General features: G+C 37.9%; 1 protein-coding gene across 1 annotated transcript; it reads left to right on the forward strand.

The window, feature by feature from the left end:
• Window positions 1-17,393: 17,393 nt before the first annotated feature.
• On the forward strand, window positions 17,394-18,650 carry LOC110698412. Its single transcript, XM_021875832.1, has 4 exons — window positions 17,394-17,613; window positions 17,739-17,927; window positions 18,082-18,170; window positions 18,264-18,650. Exons 1-4 carry the CDS (start codon window positions 17,394-17,396, stop codon window positions 18,648-18,650), a joined length of 885 nt encoding a protein of 294 aa, XP_021731524.1.
• Window positions 18,651-21,226: the final 2,576 nt, after the last annotated feature.

Below are 21,226 nucleotides of genomic sequence, written 5' to 3' on the forward strand. Positions count from 1 at the left end.
CCAAAAACATCACAAAACAAGCATCCCCTAGGCATGTTACTAGAAGAGGGAGAGGGTAGAGGATTAGAAGACATACCTCTCCCCTTAGATTGGGAGAGAAGACACGTGATTTGGGAGGTAGCACTTTTTAAATTCTCCTTTATAGCGGATATTTCCTTTCCCAAGTTTGTCATTTGTGAGGAAAGATTGTTGATTGCATTTAGATGAACAACCGAGTACACCGAAGAGCTACTCTTGCTAGTTTTCTCTCTCTTTCTCCATCTTGCCAATCTCTATAATATCTCACTACGTCTTCAATTATGTCTACCACTTGTTCTTCCGTTTTATTCTTGATGGGATCTCCGACTCCTCCATCTAAACACGACTTCCTTAGAGGACTAAGGCCTCCATAGAAAATATGAATAATTTGGTAAGTAGGAATTCCGTGGTGAGGAAATTCTCTTTGATACTCTTTGTATCTCTCCCATGCTTCATAGAGGCTCTCACTTGGCTTTTGTTTGAAACCTTGAATCAAAGCTCTAGCCTCCGCTGTTTTCTTTTGTGGATAGAAACGAGATAGAAATTCCTTGGTAACCTCGTCCCATGTCCTTAGACAATTCGGCTTGACCTCCTTGTCTAGCCATTCCAAAGCACGCCCTATGAGGGAAAGGGGAAAGAGCTTGAGGCGGATGAATTCTTGGGAAATTCCGTTCACCTTGATAGTATTGCAATATTTTTTGAACTCCTTGAGATGGTTTAGTGGGATTTTATGCTTAGCCCCACTAAATTGTCGCCTCTCTATCAAAGTGATCATTGCCGGCCTTATTTCAAAATCATTCGCTGGTGTTGTAGGTGGAGCAATCCCACTCTCAATCTATATGCACCGGGAATCCCCAATTCTGTCAATGCCACCCTTGGATTTTCTGCCATTCTTGCTTGTTCTTCATGTTATGGTTCTTCTTCACTTGAGGTGCTAGAACTCAAAGATCGTATAGCAACCCTTAATCTTGCAATATTCCTCTCAATATCCGGATCAAATGGCACTAGTGAATGACCACGAGCTCTATGCATACAATCTAAAAAGAAATGATTAGTAGCACAGCTACAAGTGTAGCCAAACGAGAAATTTTTTTTGTTTTTTTTAATTAAGAATGAAATAGACTCAACAACTATAACAAAGCACCAATATCATTCCCCGGCAACGGCGTCATTTTGACAAGAGAAAAATGTAGGTCGTTATCTACCCTTTCCTAGAGCCAAACTAAATTTGTAAACATTCAACCAACCTAATACGAGTATATGGTAAGTCAAGGGTCGAACCCAAAGGAATAAGTAGGTGCAAGCTATAGCCTATGTCAAGTTAGTTAGAAGAATGTAGATGGTTATGGTTGGTAACTAAAGTATCAAGAAACTAGACAAATCGAGAAATTCAATATGCTAAACGCTAGGGATATAGGTTCCACATGCAAGCTCAATGATTATGCTAATTGATAGATCACTCAATCGATTCAAACATCACAAAGGACAAACAATAGTTGCAATAAAAGGAATCCAAAAGCTATCTACTATAAGCCAAGCTAGGGTTCACAATGAATAGCTAACAAGGAAAGATCATAATCAAATTCAATCAATTAAAGCAATTCTCAAATCAAGGGTTCATGTTATTGAAATTTGCAATGCAATCTAGATTAATATTATAGGTTGATCACTCCTAGTCTAATAAATCACATGCACAACTATGTCAACCAATTTAATTGCAACAATTCAATCAATTTAGGATCATCAACTAGCAAAAATCATCAATCAAGCATGCTTCCCCTTCTCCCTAGCAACTAATCTATTCACTAATCATGGTGAAATTTAGAAGCAAAACAAATTCTATCACAATCATATTCATTTCAAGCTTAATCAAAAAGAAAATCAATCAATCAACAAATTCTAGAGCAAAGAATGTAATCCAAATCAAAATTAAAGAAAGTAGAAGGAATTGCAATTAAAGTAAATCAAAGCAAAGAATTATTACATATTTTCATTGAATTGAAGAAGAAATTCCAAGATCTAATTGAAATGTAAGATCAAATTTCAGTACAAATCAAGTGAATCTTAAGCTTCTCTCTCTACTTACTCTCTCTACTTTTTCTGGAAAACTATTTCTCAAGTACAAAAATTAATTCGTCTAAAAAAAAAGTCAAAAGATATAAATAGAAAAAACGAGCGAAGGTGGCTGGACAGGGTTGTGCGTGCGCACCACCCAAGCCGCGCGCGTGCACAGGTGGGTCTGCGCGCACGCACCCCCTGTGTCGAGTGCGCGCGCACCCCTGGTTGGTGCACGTGGCCTTGGCTCCTTCGCTTGCTCGATCAAACTCCGTGCTCCCGAGCATCCCTATCATTGGTGCACTCGAGGTGATGCTTGTGAGAAGGTCAACTCCTTTATCTTCCAAGAACTTGAACATTCCAAGCTAAAGCATTGCTTCCAAGGTCCTTGTGCTTGCGGAGTTAGCTTGAATTGGATGTTTGGATTACTAACTTTGTTCCATAAATCTCCTTGAATGCACTTGAGCGTCCTACTTGATAATTAAATCCCGGGAAACTCGACACACCTACAAAACAAGTCAAAGTAACGAAGAAGCGAGAGAAATAGCCGAGAAATGAATAAAATAAAAAGAAAACCATTAAAAGCATGCATTTCTCTAAACTAACACACAAATACGCAAATCAAGCATTATTCCCCTAAAAATATGACATAAAATACCAAAAATGAGAGTACAACTATAGAGAAAACCTAGCCTAAGAGTGTCATAAATGACACTCATAAGAAATTTGGGGACTTTGTGCTACGAAAAAATGGAGGCAGCCGGTAAGGCAAATGAACAAGGGAAGCTAACCCCAAATTGGGAAGGTCCCTACCGAATCTATAAAAAAGTAAGAGGCGGAACCTACCGCTTGGAAGCACCAGACAACAGGAAGCTACCCAGAACTTGAAATGTAGATAACTTAAAAAAGTTCTACTTCTGAAATATTGTAAATTTTTTACTTATTAATGAAAATCTGCCTTAATTTCCAGACTTGTCTTTTAAACATTTTATTAGAGCGCCACCTGCACAATGTGCCGACAGACCAAGCTCACCGATTTATTAGAGCGCCGCCTGCACAATGTGCATACGGATCAAGCTCAAGCTTCTGTAGAAATTGAACATCGCCTGCACACTGTGCAGACGACCTTACATGCTTTACACTTTGTTTAAAATGTCTTATAAAGGGAACGTCTACCCGAACAGCAGATACCCCAAAACCAGCTAAAGGTGTATACTGCCCAAAAGCAGTCGTCCCTAAAGTTATTCAACGCTTATAAGTTAAGTCACAAAGACCTAACAGCTATCTGTTTTTTAAAAAGAGGCCAATGGACGGATACACTCTATGTCAACCACCGTCTACTCCAACATGAGTACAAGTGTCTGCTCCAACATTAGTCAGACAACCGGCGATGTCCATTTGGGCGAATTCGTCAAAGAGAAGCATCTCTCATTTGGATGGCACATTGCTCTATGAACAAAAACAATCGGGCCTACCAAATGTGTTAAGGTAACGCTCGTAGTAGTTTGATCTAATCTAACTTGAAATCTAAAAAGCATCGAGTTTTTCTGACTGTTCTAGTACAGGTGGAAAGCGGCTACTGTTTCATCTTAGGGGCTATTCTACTTCCTGTTCTTGCTTTGGGGCAAGTCAGACGAACGACTATTTTTTTTTTAAAAAAAAAGCTAAGTAAAAAAACTTGGCAGCTTAGCTATATATCATGAGGCCTTTGGCCGGATGCATTCAAGTTATTAAAAGCGTCTATTCAATATGGTCATCTGTCGCTTGGTTTGGGGCAATCACCTTAGTGATTGATTGACTTAAAATCCATTCAAACTCCTTATAGTATCAATAATTTCTATGGCAATCAATCATTTTTTTTTGAAATTAACCGACATTCGTCCAGGGGCAAGGACATTCGCATAGTATAAATTTTAAAAATACTTAGCCAAATGAAAAATTGAAAGCTTTAAAAATTTTAAAGCATAACACCAATATAAATAAAACCGGTCAAACGACCGGATGCTTCATAAATAAAGACATCCGTCAGAATTGATGACTATAAATGTTAACTGGCAAAGCCAGGAATTGCCAAATTATCCGAACCCTTGGTCAGTAAAAGATACACAGAATATTGGGTACGCAGGCCAGAAAAGCAAAATACTTGGCCATTCGGCCCCAGAAGTGATACTTAAATGCTTAAACGATCAGGGGAGGTTCTCAGCATTGGCTGCTTTGTCCTCCAACGTCCGCTCTTCATTTTACACTTTCTCCTCCCGATCTCCCTCATCCCCTGAGGACAAATCATATGAGGAGTCTAACACCTCATTGAGGACATTGGCAGCCGCCTTCTCTGCTTCCCACATGATTTGGGCATTAAACTCATCATTCGCCTCATCAAACATGGTTTTCCAAATCTGATAATCGGCGGACAACTGTAATACTACCCAGGCCGCACGAATGATGGCTTCTTTATCTTCCATCATTTGTTTGACCAAGACCGTTTTATCCTCCTCAGCCAAGGACCTATGGCCTTGAGCTGAGTCACCTGGTTTTGTAGCCGACTCGTGAGCTTGTTAACCTGACCCTCCAGGTGGCCAGCTTTGTCCTGCGTTTCGTTGAGGGGATCTAACTTCTCCTTGAGGCTTTTAACTTCATTTTGGAGCTCAGTGATCCGTCTCTTTGTTGCATCCAAATTCTACTAGACCTGCTCGTTGGGCAACGCCTGGGAATACATCACATCAAGAGTTAGAATCTCATTTTGGGCAATATCAAACTGAGCTTTGTCTAAGGAGGAGGCGGCCCAAGCATTTGGTGCCTTTACCTTTTTGGACTTGTCGTTGATTTGCTTTTTGAGCCCACTCGCGCGCATCATAGCCTGCATTCAACCAAAATAAAAGATGAAATTAGTAAACATTCAGCCAAATCATTACGCAAGTCAAAAGACACAAGTCTTACCTCGCAAAGAAGCGCCAGTATGACGTATAGATCAAGTGTCCCGAATCCTTTGACAAATGCCTTGTCATCAGGATCAAGCATCCTAAGCATCTGCTTGGCCATCTGTAGGACAGTCGACCTCACTAGAACATCTACAAAAATAAGTAAAATAAGCTATGTTAGATTCTAAAGAGCTAGTTCCATTCGTGGTCAATGTTATCTGATCAAATAAGAGGAGTATGGTCGAATGAATTACCTTACTCCTCCCCTGTGGCGGCATCGCTGCCGCCTGCTGCTGAGCCGATAGTAGTAATGAGTGGCTTGCCACTCTTCGATACTCATTGATGAGTATCCGGCTTCATGGGATTCTTGATAGGGGTGGAGGCGCCGTTCCCCTTCTTTGGCTTGGAGGCGACGTGCTTTCAGTTTTGGCTGACGTCGCCGCCTGACTGCTTTCACAGCTTAGGGTCTGGCTGTTGAGAGAGAGAAGACTTGGTCGAGTCACCGTGCAAAAAGTTCACATGTTAGCTGTGACTTTAACAAAATTTTGACAAGTAAAAATGAAAGAAATATTTTCACCAGGTGAGTTCCACCTAGCGGTTTCTCCTCGTTCAAACGTTTTCCTAGGACTTTCGAATGGTAGAAGGCTGCAAAGTGTGCAGCCGACTTTCAGTGAGAGGGGTCCTTCGACATTGCTATGTCTGCACAATACAACAAAAGAGTTAGAAACTAAGAAAAAAATAATAATCAGTATGAGCAGCTAAGCAATGTAGAATCATGCGGCCTATTACCTCTCAGCTTCTCAATGCTAAGGCCACAAGCGGCCAAATATGTCCCGTTAGAGAGCCACTTAAAGCGGGGAATGTTGCTCTGTGGGGTTACCTCCTTTACACCCGTCTCCTCGTTGGTTTGGACGGCCACCGAGAATAGGCCCTGATCCAATATCTCCTCTTGCACTCGTCTTGGGACAGGCGGTAGGGCTTTCTTTCCAACAAGGAGGGGCGGCTCCTTGTTATAAGGGTTGTGCCGCCTATTTCTTTCAAAATCTTGGGAAGAGAATATATAAAACTTAGACCTCCAGTCCTTCCACTTATTCTCCTTTCCTAGCATCATCATATAGCCTTTCTATCTGGTCAAAGTAAACTAGACGACCCCGCTCGCATGCGGCGTCTTTCTCAAGTAATGCATATGAGCGAATGCCTCGAAGTTTGTCTCCACCTCCAGCATCTCATAGGTGATAACATAGCTGAAGACACCCAAATGTGTCTCCCTAAAACCAAACCCAATGATGAATACTTTTCACGTCATTTGATTATCGAACAAAGTGAAAGTGAAAAGTCTAGTGATGCGGTTGTTTTTATTAAAATATCACTCTTTCTGTTTTTGAAAATATTTATTTTATACTCCATTTATTAAAATAGCCAGTCCAATTTAGTTTGGTTCATGATAAGGGTCCAATAATAGTTTAGTTGTATTGGGCTCGCAGAGAGCTTTTCAACGATATATTATGAGCCCCATTCCGAGTAAATAATGAGAAAGTTATGGCCAAAAACAAAATTGGGCCCAAAATGAATTTATATGTGGCCCAATAATCTAGATGAGGGCATATTAATTATTATTCCTAAAGTTATTAGGATTAATTTTAATCTTATAGAATATCTAGAAGGTTCTTGTAAAGTCTAATAGAATTAGGATTGATAATTATATTTCAAAGAGTTTTATTTGGAATAAAATAAGTGTCTTATGATAAATATGATCTTAAAATTGTTTAACGCAAATTCTAATTACTTAATTATATTAGGAAAAGGATTTCGTACAAGGCGCTTTTAATTTTGTAATAAGCGCTAAACGACAAAGTCTGTCGCCTGGCGCCGGTGCTTGTCGCTGGTGCCTATCGCCTGGAGCTAACTCCTGTCGTATGGCGCTTACTCCTGTCGTCTGGCGCTAACTCCTGTCGTCTGGTGCTAATTCTTGTCGTTCAGGACATGAGGTCTTTTATTCCGTATGGAACTTGATTTCCGGACTATTTTTTCTATAAATTGGGGTCCTATCTCCCCATTTTAATCATTAACAATCATCATATCCCTCTATTCTCTCTCTTAAGCTAGAAGATTATTCTATCTATTTTTTTTCTAAACCTTCCCTCTTACAAAATTCCGCATACACAAGTTCTAGACACACCTAGCCAAGTTCGAAGTTGCCTTCGCCATAGACTTGAAAGGTTGATAATTTTGAGGGTTTAATCCCAAATCCCTATTTCAATTATTTGATTTAATATTTTCCTTGAAGTTACTAATGCGTTATTTGTTATTAGAAAGAGATACGAGGCATCCAAGTAAGTAATTTAATTGTTATTCTTTTGATATATAAATCATGCTTTGATTATTTTGATTCCTAGTATCATGTTAGGATGTCTTTATGATTCCTAATATCATGTTTAGGGTAAAAACTAAGATTTTTAATATCATGTATATTTCTAGGATGCTTTCCAATTCTTTCTAATATCATGTTAGTATCATGTTGGGGATAAAGCTTTGATTTTTATTGCTTAGTGGCATGCTAGGGTTTGTTATTAATTTTGTTAGTATCATGCGTAGGATCTTGCTATTATTATTACTATTATTATTATTATTATTATTATTATTATTATTATTATTATTATTATTGAGATTGAGATTATTATGATGATGATTGTTGTATTTATGTTGCTTGATATTATATTATTATTTTTATTGCTTGATCACGCCTTTTATGCATGTTTAAAGGGGATTTGTACTTGTAATCACGTTTAATAAGATAATTAATAATCTTTTTTAGGCTAATATGATTATAATTCAAGTGACCGCTAATAATAGATTTATTTGTTAATTAATGTTCAACCAACATAGATTAAACAGGTTTGGGATTAATACATTGATTGTATGTTAGTTAGAAAGCGCATATGAATATGAAAATAATAAAGTATAGGCCTATTATAAGGGAAGGTTCAATCTCTTTTAGGTTGGATTTGTACCTTCATCCCCGAATATCCTGTCATGGTTCCTGACCACTATGGAGTTAGCGATCTCATGGATCGTGAAGGGATGCAACCTTTACCCTCTGAAGGGTTTACAAGTTCCTAAAACTTGTTGGTAACTCTTTTTCTCTAGCTTCCTTCTCTTTGGACGCCACCATGCTTAAATGTTGATCATAGTGGGGCTCAAGTGTGGGATGCTTGAAATATTCCCTAAAGTGGCCCGAGATGTTAACCCAAGAATTGGGGGCTAGCCTGAATGGTCGACTCATAGCAATCAAAACTGGTAACCATAGCTGGATTTCTCTGGCCAGGTGACCGTGTCCTCACCATCCGACACGGACAACACATAACCATGTCCCATGACATGGGTTGAAATAAATTTTTCGAAGTCGACCATCATTATTTTTCGCCTACTCTCGGCAACGTGTAAGAAATAAGAGGCACGTTCCTGTTGCCGCAAAGTAGACGACTCTGCCCAGCCCTCTCCCTTTTCTACTGAGAGGGATTCCCGGGCATCTGCAAGTTTGGACCGCGCTTCCTTCGAGTCAATGGAGGCGCTATCAGAAGATGATGACCCAGTGTCATCATCATTGTTTTCCTTAGAGCTAGAGGCCTGCCGACTAGGCTAGCAGTGTCCTCCCCCATCTCAACATCCGGCACCGATCCACTCGGCCCGGGAGATTGTTGTTCATCATCCGGCTCCTCCTAAATCGAGGAGCTGGGGGGTATTAATATGAAAGGAATGGTGTCCTTCGAACAAGTATATTATTCCGATAGGGGGTTCGGAATTATTAAAAAGCTAATTATTCAGTGAGATCAAGTGATCGGAATGCCTGGATGAAGGCCGCTTTCGATTAGTAATATTAATGCATAATTAAAATTACAGCTTAATCTTGACTGAACCCTGCGGTTCACACCTTAGAAACTAACGAGCCGAAGCGACAAATTAATTCAGAAGTAATTAATGAGGCGATCGAGTAATTAATATTTAGACGTCGGAAATTCGAACTTGAAGCGTCAAAACCGAGCGTCAGAACCAAATCTCAAATGTCGAGCTAAAATTTAGGATTTAGCAAGACGGGAAAATGCTTCAAGTAACGAGTAAAACACTAGCAAAAATTTAGTATAAAACCATGTGGCAGGCAGCGCCATGTGGCAGTCGCCAAGTAGCAGCGTGCCACGGTGGTAGCGACATGTGGCAAAGGGGGCCGGGGACCTGGGTGACGGGTCATGGACATGGGCCAAAAGGAAATTTCCCAACCGAAAACAACTTGGGGCTCAAGTTTGGATGACACATGGTTAGCTTACAATGCATGTGAGTTGCCTTGGGGACTAAATGAGAAAGTGGTCGTCATTTAACCATGTGACACTTGTTACTTGTTCCTTGGTTTATTTAACTAAGGGTTTAATCGATCAATCTTTCCATGTGGGATCATTTTGTGAAAAAGTCCCACATTGAAAGATGAGTAGAATTCACAAGGAAGCTTTCTTTATAAATAGCAAAGGCATGGCTTGGGATTGTTCACTTGAGTAAGAGTTGAAAAAGGCATCACCATTGTAAAACCTTTGAACTCATTAATTACTCGGGTTTAGGTTGGGCCTTTCTAACTTCAAGGCATTGGACCCTTGTCGGTGGTCAAGTCGTTGGTGGACTTCCGTTAGAGGTCGTCGTACTTTCGAGACATGCTTTCGAAATAAGAGCCCCTTGAGGTAGGGCGAAGCACACGTACAAGGTATAATTACTATCCTAATCTTGTCATTAAGTTAATTATGCTTTATTGTTTTATTTATTGCGAGTGTGGTCTTGTTTTGGGTTTGTTTCCGCTTTGGTGTAGCCCAAAAAATAATTAAACTTTGGGTTATTGAACGACATTTGCAAAAATTCTATTTTGACAAATAATTGGGTTTTACCGGCTTAATTAATTGGATAAATTAAGATGGATGCTTGATTTAGTGGGAGCTTCAAATATTAATTGCGCTTATTTACATAATCTGTTAAAACAACTTTGACTAGTTTTAATTAGGTGTGTTAATCGGATTAACCACCTAGATTAGTAACTAGTTATCGCGTGTTTATGCGTTGTTACTTGTTTTATCGTTGTAAAATACATGGGCCATTCACAAATAGTGTATGGATGAATGGAATGTATATTCTCTCATAGGTTTTATAAAATGGCAATAAAGGGCCCGATTTGGATAGAAAATACGGAAAGCGATCCGTGATGTATTTTTGTAAATCTAAATACGGTCTGCGTACCGTTAAGTAGTTTTGCACCTTAATATTTAGATTAGTCCTAATCGTAGAAACTTAGTTGCATAATTTTGGTCAAGTCTTGAAGACAGATTTTCTTGGAAGACAAAGCCATGAAATAGCAAAAGTCGTCCCTTGAAGACTTGAAGAATTCAAGGGGTCATGCTAGTTGCCAATATGCATCAAAATGCTTATGCTTTACATATTTATAATCATTTATATATGAATTATATGTTAGATGCATGTTTAGGATTTCGTATGTTGTGATGATTAATTAATTCACATAAATCAACCAACATAGAAACCCTGGGTCCCTAAAATATTGAATGAAATTGCCATTCCAAATTGGTTTTTTTCTACTAGTGAAAACAACACTTATCGGCCTATTGAGAGTAGTGATGGGCTAGGCCAAAGCGAGGCATATCTATTATTCCCTAGGATACGTAAGGTATGTGGATGGGTTTGCTAAAGTAAGACATCACATACAAGTTGGTTTTGGTTGTACTCAACGATATGAGTGATAGAGTTCTAACATGTCGTGGCAAAGTGAATAAAATGTTGAGAGAGCATTAGATGAGACTATTTATTCAACCAAGAGTGGATTGGAGCCATTAGCAAAGCGTTTCATACCATAGGAGATTGAGTGTTAAGACAAGACAAAGCATGCTTAACCACTCTTTGTTTATTTGGATCTTGGAATCGAATTATTCTCGCCAAATGGGGACAAATTTAATGTGTGGATAAGACGTTTAATAAGATTAAAAATTTTCATGAATACCTCTTAATTTTCAAACTTATTATGTTATTTCCTTGATAAATGGTTATACTTTGCACTTATATTTGAAGAATTCGAAATCAAACTATATTGTTTTTCATGATTGTTAAAGGAAATCTTTGAGAATGGTTCTCAAAGAAAGGTAAAGCATTTCTAAAATACAATTATAATAAATGACTTTTATAACAAATTCTGAAAGGATAGTTGGACATCATGTATTCAAAATACTAGGTAGTTTTGATAAAACATGAATTATTGAGTTGCAAACCCAAATTGTCAATATTGACAACCAACATATCTTTTCGCTTAATACATAGCTGAGTAGGATTCATTGATGTAAAAATTCAAGTATTAATTAAAGGAAAAGATAGAACTTTATTTTATGGCGCACTAGGTGCTTAATTATGCCTAAAAAAGTATAAAAGTCAAGGTATTTAAAGAAATGGTTCTTAAAGTAAGGTTATGATCGTACAATAAGAAATATAGGAAACGAGTAACAAATAAAAGGACTGAGATTCCATTTTACTAAAGAATTCATGTTATTGTAGTTAACTTATCAACACATTATCTTCACAAAGTATCGGATACTGCTTGAGTGTTCCACTTCGAAAGTGACCTCAAACCATTGAAGATAAGCTAAGTTATTGACTTACAAGCTTAAAATAAAGCAAGTGGTGCTACATAAGTTTTAAGGTCATATGCTTTGGTTAGAGACCTTTTATGCTAAGGCTGGAACAAATAAATGTTTATTGTGTTCCATAATAAGCAAACAATCCATTTACACATGGAAAGACTCATATTTAAAGCAATGAGAAATAGTTGCAAATTTATTTGAATAGCATGATTGTATAAACCATGAGTCAAGAATGCTTGATTATAAACAAACATTTTCTTAACATGATAAACTTGCAAAAGCTCAAAGTCATGGGCATGATTTGCGTTCCGGACATCTTTAGCAATGTCATATCGACAAGAACGTAATCAAGGCTCTATTAGATAGGCTCTTGATAGTTGATCAATTTGGAATCGTTCTAAGACAAGCAAGTCTTACTTGTTGAAACAGACAAAGTAAAGAGCTATTGTTCTTGGTATAGACAATTGACTTCGAAAGCTAAAGAGGACTCATTTACTTTAACGTTTCACAAAGAATTTGAAAGAATAAGGCTATATTCATCAAATGTGAACAAACTTGACAAGGGAAGCTCAAGATTTTATGTAATACAAAATCGACTTGGAAAGATATCAAAACATCTAGAATAGATCGAGCGATGTTTGCTTGAGCCAAGCGTGACCTTCACAAAGTTATGAAATTAAAATTTTCATAAATAACTCCACAAAGAACATAGTGTGTCTTCACGGAGACCTCGATGCCATTTAAAAATGACTCGAACAATGATGGATCACATCTCTTCCTATAAATTCATAAAGATTTGCACAAAGGACAAATGTTACACTAAACAAAATGTTGAAGCTAAGAAAGGACACCATATTCAATTATAGATAGAATTAACTTTTATATGTATTTTCAAGTATATGTCTAAAACTCTTAGCCACAGTGGGAGTTCACTGGCTCAGTGGGAGCTATGTGACTTAGTGGGAGCTCACCAACTTAGCAAGATCTAGGTGGTTCAGTGGGAGCTTAATGGCTCATTAAAGGCTAACATAGCTCAAGTGGGAGCTAACTATTTGTTTCACAACGAACTTTTACCCAAAGACAATATACAAGTCTCTTTGTAAGCATTCAAGTGAGACTACGGTCATTTTCTCCACAACCTAATTGAGAACATAAAGTTTGTTTCTCTAAGTGGTGTCTTTCTGGAAAGAAACATATTTCCAAATACTAGAACTGAGAATCTCGAAAGACCTTAAAGGGCTTCGTCAGAATACTTGATCGAAAATACTCAAAAGGACTTTACAAGTGCCTTAAAAGAAATTCATTTCTCACAAAACTTTTGAAAAGTTGGAGTAAGATCATGAAAATCAAAGGGCTTTGGAAGCGCCTTGAAACTCGGTGTTTGATGCAATAACCCCGTATAGGTATAGAATTCACCAAAGGTTTGGATTGAATCCTATAAATTTCTAATAAAATAGAAATTAACCTAAGACTTACAAGCATACTATTTAATATTAGATATTAAGGGAATAATTAATGTCCTGTAAAATAGCTACGACAAATCCAAATTCCGAATAATGGTTAGAGGCCATAAAAATTCTAAATAGACTCCATGTTTGAAAATCATGTTTAAAACTTGATTAATTTGCATGAGGGGTGAAAGACCCGTCGATCGCAAATAAGTTTTCAAGGAGAAAACTAACAAATGTGGAAATGTATATGCATGCATAGCTAGATTGGTTGAAAAGGATACAATTAAATTCACAGAGTTGATTTTAATAAAAACCTATTCACCAATCGGAATGCTAAAGTCTTTTCGTGATTGTTCTAGCAAAATTGCACATATGAAATATGGAAAAATATATACCAAAGCCGCCTTCATAAAATAGGATTTTGGAAGTGACTATAAAATAGTCTAAGGATTTTGAAAATCTAAATAAATGCTAGATTTGAAAGCGAGCTCAAGGAATCCATTATGGGATTAAAGGAAGCATTGCATATAGGAATTGGAACGTTTTTTCTCATATAGTTAATAAGAGGATTGACTTATGGATAAACATAGAAATTCTTATGAATAAGAAGTTTAGTGGGAGCAGAAGTTTACCGTGTTAAACATGAACTGAAGGACTTTGAAAGACTTTCGACCTGTATGTATAAAACAAAGTAAATGTTTGAACTAAGTATGAGCTAGGCTAAATACTAATTTAAACAAGAAAGACTCTAGTAGAGAATTTCAACCATATCACACAGCAAAAAGTTTAGCAAGACTCAGGTGAAACTGGATTATATAAATTGTAACTTGGGTGGAAAAAGATTGAAAATCATTTTATAACTTAATCCATCAAGTGGCAGCGTGCCACGATGGACCTTGATTAGGGGATTTTGCTCCCACCAATCGGAATGTGCCACGTGGGCCAATCAGGTCCTGCCAAGTGTCCCCTAGTTGGAACTGTCAGGGCTTGCCACGTGGCACGCGCTTATTTGTCCACCTTGGACCTATTATGTCATGACACGTGGCATACTCCATGCCTAATGGAGAAACCGACCACCCAGGCCCAACTTCCGAGGGAAGCCCATTCAGCCCTAGGTTAACCTAAACCTAGGATTGGCACGTTTCCCAAGGTTATAAATACCTCCCTTAATCCTCATTCAGGGGGGATTACAGAGATAACAGGCTGATCACGCTAACAAAGCAGATTACCTACATTAAACACTCTCACCTAGAGAGACCCAATCACTTTAATTTCCGCATTAATTACTCCTTAATCAAGTACTAACTTGACCGTTGGAGGCGGAGCTCCCACCACCAGGAGTCTCCGTTGTTTTGCAGGTACAGGCGTCCGGTTCCAGTCTCGGAATTGTAACTCTCCCGCAGGACATCAGAAAACTCCGAAACAGACCTGACATGTGGCAAAGGGGGCTGTGGACCCGGGTGACGAGTGATTGACACGGGCCAAAAGGAAGTGGCCCAACCAAACCCAACTTGGGGCTCAAGGTTGGGTGACACATGGTCAGCTCACAATGCATGTGAGTTTCCTTGGGGTCCAAGTGAGAAAGTGGTCCTCACCTAACCATGTGACACTTGTTACTTGTTACTTGGTTTATTTAAATAAGGGTTGAATTCATTTATCTTTCCATGTGGGATCCTTTTCCGAAAAAGTCCCACATTGAAAGATGAGTAGAATTCACAAGGAAGCTTTTCTTATAAATATCCAAGGCATGGCTTGGGATTGTTCACTTGAGTAAGAGTTAAAAAATGCATCACCATTGTGAAAACCTTTGAACTCATTAATTACTCGGGTTTAGGTTGGGCATTTCTAACTCCAAGGCATTGGACCATTGTCGGCGGTCGAGTTGTGGGTGGACTTCCGTTGGAGGTTGTCGTACTTTTGAGACTTGCTTTTGAAGTAAGATCCCCTTGAGTTCAGGCGAAGCACACTTGAAAGGTATAATTACTGTCGCATTTAGAGAAGTGCTCAAAGGGAAGTCCTTGAACGAGCATTCGGCACTCCTAGTTCTAGATTAAGCCGTCCCCGGTGATCGGCTGATTGCTAACCTAGGTCGTGTCGGGTGCGTTTGGGAAATCATTTTTGAAAAAGAAAAATGCAAAAAATAAAGCAAAGAAAGGATTAGGCGGTTACCTTAGAAGAAGGTACTAGAGGGGCTAGGTCTTGAAATTATATGAACAGGTGGACGATTGGCTGAGTGTCAGATGCTGAAGAAGTCAAGTATTTGAAAGTCAAATATCCATGGTTCTCCTAAAGATTCGCGTAAATTGTAAATCCAAGGAGAATTCAACCACCTATTTATAGAAGGGGTGAAAAACCTAGGGTAAATTTGGCTAATTAGAAGTCGACACCTATCACAAGCGTCACATGGCATGCCAAGTCACCCCTATGAGGGGCAAATGATTTGGGTATTTATACCCTTACAAGTGGACCAATGAGAGAATGACATGTGTCGCTCTCTAAGGTGTCCAAATAGACTCCCTAGATAGAAGACATGTGTCACTCAGATATGCCCCTTGGGAATGGCGGCTTTCAAGGCCCAAATCCCAAGGGGCGCTGCAAAACGGCGTTGCCCTAATCCCTAGATCATCAAATCCTAGGGCAGGCACATTTTCCTAGGACCCTATAAATAGGGAGATTCCCCCAATATTTGGGGTACCTTGAAACTTTCAATCATTACGTTTTAATCTAATGACATTTATTGCTCTCTAAAACAGAGAACACCTGAGCTCGAAATCCGAGCAGATATCTTACTTTCCGCTCGTTTTACTCCGATTTTGTACTAACTTAATCTTTAGAGGCGGATCTCTGACCATTCGGAGTTCCGTTTGTTTTGGGGGTATAGGCGTCCTAGTTGAATTCAGTCTTCGAGTTGTAACTCTCCCAAGGGACACAAAAACACCCAAAACAAGTACTCCATTACATCTTTGAAAAGGATGTTCAAGGCATGAAGTTGAAAGGTCATTAAAGCATTCATCATCTAAATTGGAAGGAACAAATAATGTTAACAGTTTTTGAAAGCACAACTGACCTACTATAATGACTTTCTTTGTCCTATCCAATAGTTCCGAATAAAAAATGCTCCTACTTTCCTTATCCAAATAATTACATCAAATAAACATAATCTAAAAAAGCATAAATAGCACGAGTAGTATAATCTTAAAATGCAAAAATAGAGATAAGTATATAATCAAGAGTTCTCTAACCATGTCCATATTTAGGCTATAGCTCTCTTCGGATACACCAAGGGAATCTATAATATAAACCGTCTTTCAAAGAATATGGACGACCAACATAAAAAAAAAAGGTTCCCTGGAGTATGGTTGTCATGTACAAGTAGAAACACCTACAATCAACAAATAAGACATACTATAAGTCTAACAAAACACATCTCTTCACCATATCAATAAATGAAATTAGCAAGTCTACAAACCTGCAAAATCTTACTCAAATCCTGTGGAATATATGTATTTTTCCGTGCAAAACATTGTTTTATTATTGTCCGGTTACCCACACACTGACTACGTCGATCCTCTCCGAGAACAACAACTAACAGAGAAATTTTTTATTTGTTGAACATATAAAGAGATTAATCAAAAAAGTTTATAAACTAGTGTATCCTCCTGTTAATAAACAGGTACAATGAAAGTTATTACCTGGAATGCAGTTAACAGCAACAAATTCTTATTTCCCTCTGCAAATGCGAGCCGTTCCAGATCATACATGAACATGACAATAAACTAGCATGGAGAAAAAACAAGTTATCACGGAATCTTACTGAAAGATTACTTCATAATACTGAATTTAGAAAACCATTATTAGCACATACATGACCGCTTAATTTGTTTTCTGGGTAAACAACGTACGATTCTCCAATAGTAAGGAACAAACAATAGGCGATAGGGTAATATGCATATAATATATTGTTCTCTTCATCAGCTATATTCTGACATATATATCTATTCAACAGCGTTAGATGATGCAAGAGCTCTTTGAAAATTGGTGAGGGAACTTCTTCACCGCTGTTCTAAAAGCCTCGATGTTGCTGCTTAACCCTGACATTATTTTATTAACAATTGATGTTTCCTTGCAATTTAATTATTGTTATCTACCAAAAGGTGCAAAATCAGTACTTGGTATAATTCAATAAAATTCAATGGATTTGCACAACTATCACTCTTGTTCCTAAAATCCCTAATGCTTCTTATGTAAAGGATTTTAGGCCTATAGCTTGTTATACTATGGTTTATAAACTCATCTCTAAGATTATCACTGCTAGACTTGCTGCTGTCATTGGTGAGGTCATTGATGATGCTCAAGCAGGTTTTATTCAAGGCAACCACATTGGAGATAATATCCTTCTTGCAACTGAGTTGATCAAGGGATATGATCACAAAATTAGCTCTCCTAGATGCATGGTTAAGGTGTACTTGAAAAAGCCTATGACGCAGTTGAATGGGGGTTCTTGATTGTTGTTATGCAGGAGCTTGGTTTCCCTTAAGGTTTTATCAATTAGATCTGGATCTGTCTTACTTCTGTCTCTTATTCTATCCTTATTAATGGTTTTCCTGCCCCTCCCTTTGAAGCTAAAAAAGGTCTGAGACAAGGTGATCTTATGTCTCCTTTCCTTTTTGCTATTGGCATGGAATACCTATCCAGATGCCTTTACGAGCTTAGGTTAACTCCTGATTTCAATTTCCATCCTATATGTGAAAAGTTAAGCCTAACTCATATGATGTTTGCTGATGACTTGTTGATGTTCTCTAGAGCTTATGGTATATATTTCTGTCAAGCTTCTTTTCCAAGCTTTTTCCAAATTTTTAGATGCTTCAGGCCTTTACGCTAACCTTGATAAAAGTGAAGTCTACTTTGGTGGTGTTCCTATCGAAGTTCAAACAGAACTTAGAGAGCTTCTTGGAATTTCTTAAGGTTCTATTCCTTTTAGATATCTTGGGGTCCCCCTCTCTTCTAAGAAGCTTACAGTTGCTCAGTGCAGCCCTCTAGTGGAGAAAGTGACTGTAAGAATTCAAGGGTGGATGGCTAAACACTTGTCTTATGCTGGGAGGCTCCAATTGGTTAAAAGTGTGTTGTTTGGTATTCAGACTTATTAGGCTCAAATCTTCATCTTAACAAAGAAAATTCTGAAAGAGATTGAAGCTAGATTCAGATGCTTTCTTTGGACTGGCTCCTCTGCTCCTGCTAGGAAATCTTTGGTTGCTTGGAAGTATGTTTGTCTTCCTAAAGTCTATGGTGGCTGGAATCTGCTCTCTCTTCCTGAGTGGAACAAAGCAGCTGTCACTAAATTGCTTTGGGATATTGCTCACAAGGCCGATAACCTTTGGGTTAAATGGGTCCATATTTACTATTTTAAGCATAGAGACTATTGGAATGCCCCTATCCCTGCTAAATGCTCTTGGTTTTTGAAGAAAATTTTGAGTTGTAGAGATATATTGAATAATCAAGGGGGATGGGATGGCTTAATGCAGGCAATAGAATGAAAATCAAGAAGCTTTATGCTGCTATTAGACCTCAAGTTCCTAAGGTTCCATGGAAAAGAGTTGTTTGTCACAATATGGCAACCCGTAAGAGTGTATTTATCTTATGGTTAGCTTTGTGAAACACACTTATCACTAAGAATAGGTTGCTGCAATGGCACATCTCCTGTGATCCCAAGTGTTTTCTTTGTTTGAAAGACAATGAAAGTGTGCAACACCTATTCTTTGAATGTGAGTACTCTAGGCAGGTTTGGAGTAAGATTATAAGTATCTTACATGTCACTAAACCTGTTTAGAAATTTGAGGATGCTATTGAGTGGATGAAGAAAATCTATAGAAGTTCTAGAGTGATAAATAAAAGCAATCCAAATTGCTTTCACTAAAATAGTTTATAGCATTTGGATACATAGGAATGCAGTTTTGTTTACTGGTTGCTGTAATTCTGCTGAAGTTTTAGTCAGGGATATTATCTTCCATACTGCTTGTAGATGCCCTGCTGGAAACAAGTATCTGATTTTGTAGATTTCTGCTGGTTTGTTTCTCTGTTTAGCAGTTCTGCCTAGGCTTTGACAGGTTTTTTTTTTGTTTTGGCAGTCTTGTTGTATTGCTGGGTTTATAGTGGCTTTTCTGTCTGTTTTGGTGTATTGTCCTACTGTCTAGCCCTTCTGCTTGTTTTTCTTGTAGTTGAGTCTAGGGGGACTTTTTGTATCTTTGGTTCATGTTTCCTGTCCCTGGCACCCTTCCTAGAAGGTGGCTTGAGGTCGACAATAGGGATGTTCCTTCTCTCTATGATGAACCCTTCCTAGAAGGTGGCACTTTAAAGTTTAGGAACTGTTTGGGGTGTGTTGGCCTTTTGTAAGGCTTGTGTTGTATGGTGTACAACTTATCTTTTGTAAGTTGGATCTTGTTTTCTTTGGTCCTTTTGGTAATAAAATTTCTAATTTACCAAAAAAAAAAATTCAATAAAAATGATGCGATGAAACCATGGCGTAGGCATGCTCTCTAAGATACTGAATACATATATAAACTAGTTTAGCTTAATTAACATGTTATACAGGAGTTTCATAACCCTCCCTTAGAGTTATTGCATCCTCTGCTACGGATGAAGAATCTTCACACATCGGTCGTGCAGTTGGAAGTTGTTCCATCGCAACCTGCAAAGAACATTTAAACAAATACAACATCATAATTATTGAATTAACGACTTTGCATAGGACCAAAATGGTTGGACATATAATTGACAATGAAAATCTTCGCATATCAATTATACTGTAAATCAATATATTGTAAAGTCCAGCATAGTTAATGGTAATATCCACGTAGACAAAGATTTTTAGTATGGAAGGTACCAACAAATCAACTTTGATAAATAGTACGTACAATGATACATTAAGGTGATTTTCAAGTATAATATCTGGTCATATCCATATACACCACGTATCTGCTATAATTAGTGACTCACCGCTTGTTTTTCTTTAGTTTTAAGACCTCTACCCTTCCTTGTATTAGTTCTTTTCTCGGGATGGGTTTCATTTGTCTTTGCGCCATGGGATTTTCCATGGCTATCATGAGGCAGAATCTTTTTAGTTGCAGTCTTGGGCGCTTTTCTGTTTTGAGTTTTTTTGTTTCCATCGGGTGTTTTCTTTGTTCCTCTAGTATTTTTCTTTTTTCTGATGGACTGATTGTTCCTCTATTATTTTTATTCTTTTCTTCTTGACTTTTAGTTCCACCAGTATTTTTCTTGGACTCTTTGTTCCGCCATTATATTTTTGCTTTTTACAAATGGCATCAAGAATTGGAAAATCCATCAAAGTGTCTAACTCTGTTGGAAATTAAGAGTGATTGAATCGGACATGCCTAATGCTAAATGATGTTCCACCATTCAGATAATCATCAGCAACATTTTCGTGTTGGTCCATATTTAACTTTTGTTTGGCACCTACACGATTTGAGTCACTCAGCTTTGAATACCCCAAAGGTGTTAAAAATTAGTACCATCACCGATCAACCTTCTTGTTATTATGAATGCAAGTTGGGGTCTTCGGATCGTAGCCTTTGTCATCCAAGTTCAAAACATTTTCAGTATCCCTAGCAAGGCATTTACTTCCATCTGGCAACACCTTGGGAAAACACCTCACGAATTATATTCTTTATTTGTTTAAGTGTACCATCAATGTCGGAGAGCTTCCCATATATATTTTTCACATGTTGCTCTACAACACATATCGCTCATTAAGTGTATCATCGATGTTGGGGATCTTCCCGTATATATTTTTCACATGTTGCTCTACAACACGTATCCGCTGCTCATTAAACAATGAACTAATATAAGCTTAACAACTAAATAAAATTTTGATAACCCAAAAATAAGGATACATTAACATTTCACCCAAACGATCAAAGATTGGACACAAACGATCTTATAATGTAATTACCTACTGACACACATAGTATAATCACTGAGTTGAACATTACACCTCAACGATCCAAAATGCTAAAAACAAGGAATAAATTATCATGGATTTTTATGAACTAGTTTATTACATTTCAAAAGCAATGTAAAACTTACATCTACATTC

This window comes from Chenopodium quinoa, unplaced genomic scaffold (genome assembly GCF_001683475.1).
Source record: "Chenopodium quinoa cultivar QQ74 unplaced genomic scaffold, ASM168347v1, whole genome shotgun sequence".
Taxonomy (NCBI): Eukaryota; Viridiplantae; Streptophyta; class Magnoliopsida; order Caryophyllales; family Amaranthaceae; genus Chenopodium; species Chenopodium quinoa.

Excerpts from the sequence above, each read along its gene's own strand:
- LOC110698412 (XM_021875832.1), top strand. The coding sequence starts at position 17,394 with ATGGTTTATAAACTCATCTCTAAGATTATCACTGCTAGACTTGCTGCT. Across the intron at positions 17,614-17,738 it reads TATGACGCAGTTGAATGGGG|CTAAAAAAGGTCTGAGACAA; the intron begins GTTCTTGATTGT and ends CTCCCTTTGAAG. Across the intron at positions 18,171-18,263 it reads CTCTAGTGGAGAAAGTGACT|GCTCAAATCTTCATCTTAAC; the intron begins GTAAGAATTCAA and ends CAGACTTATTAG.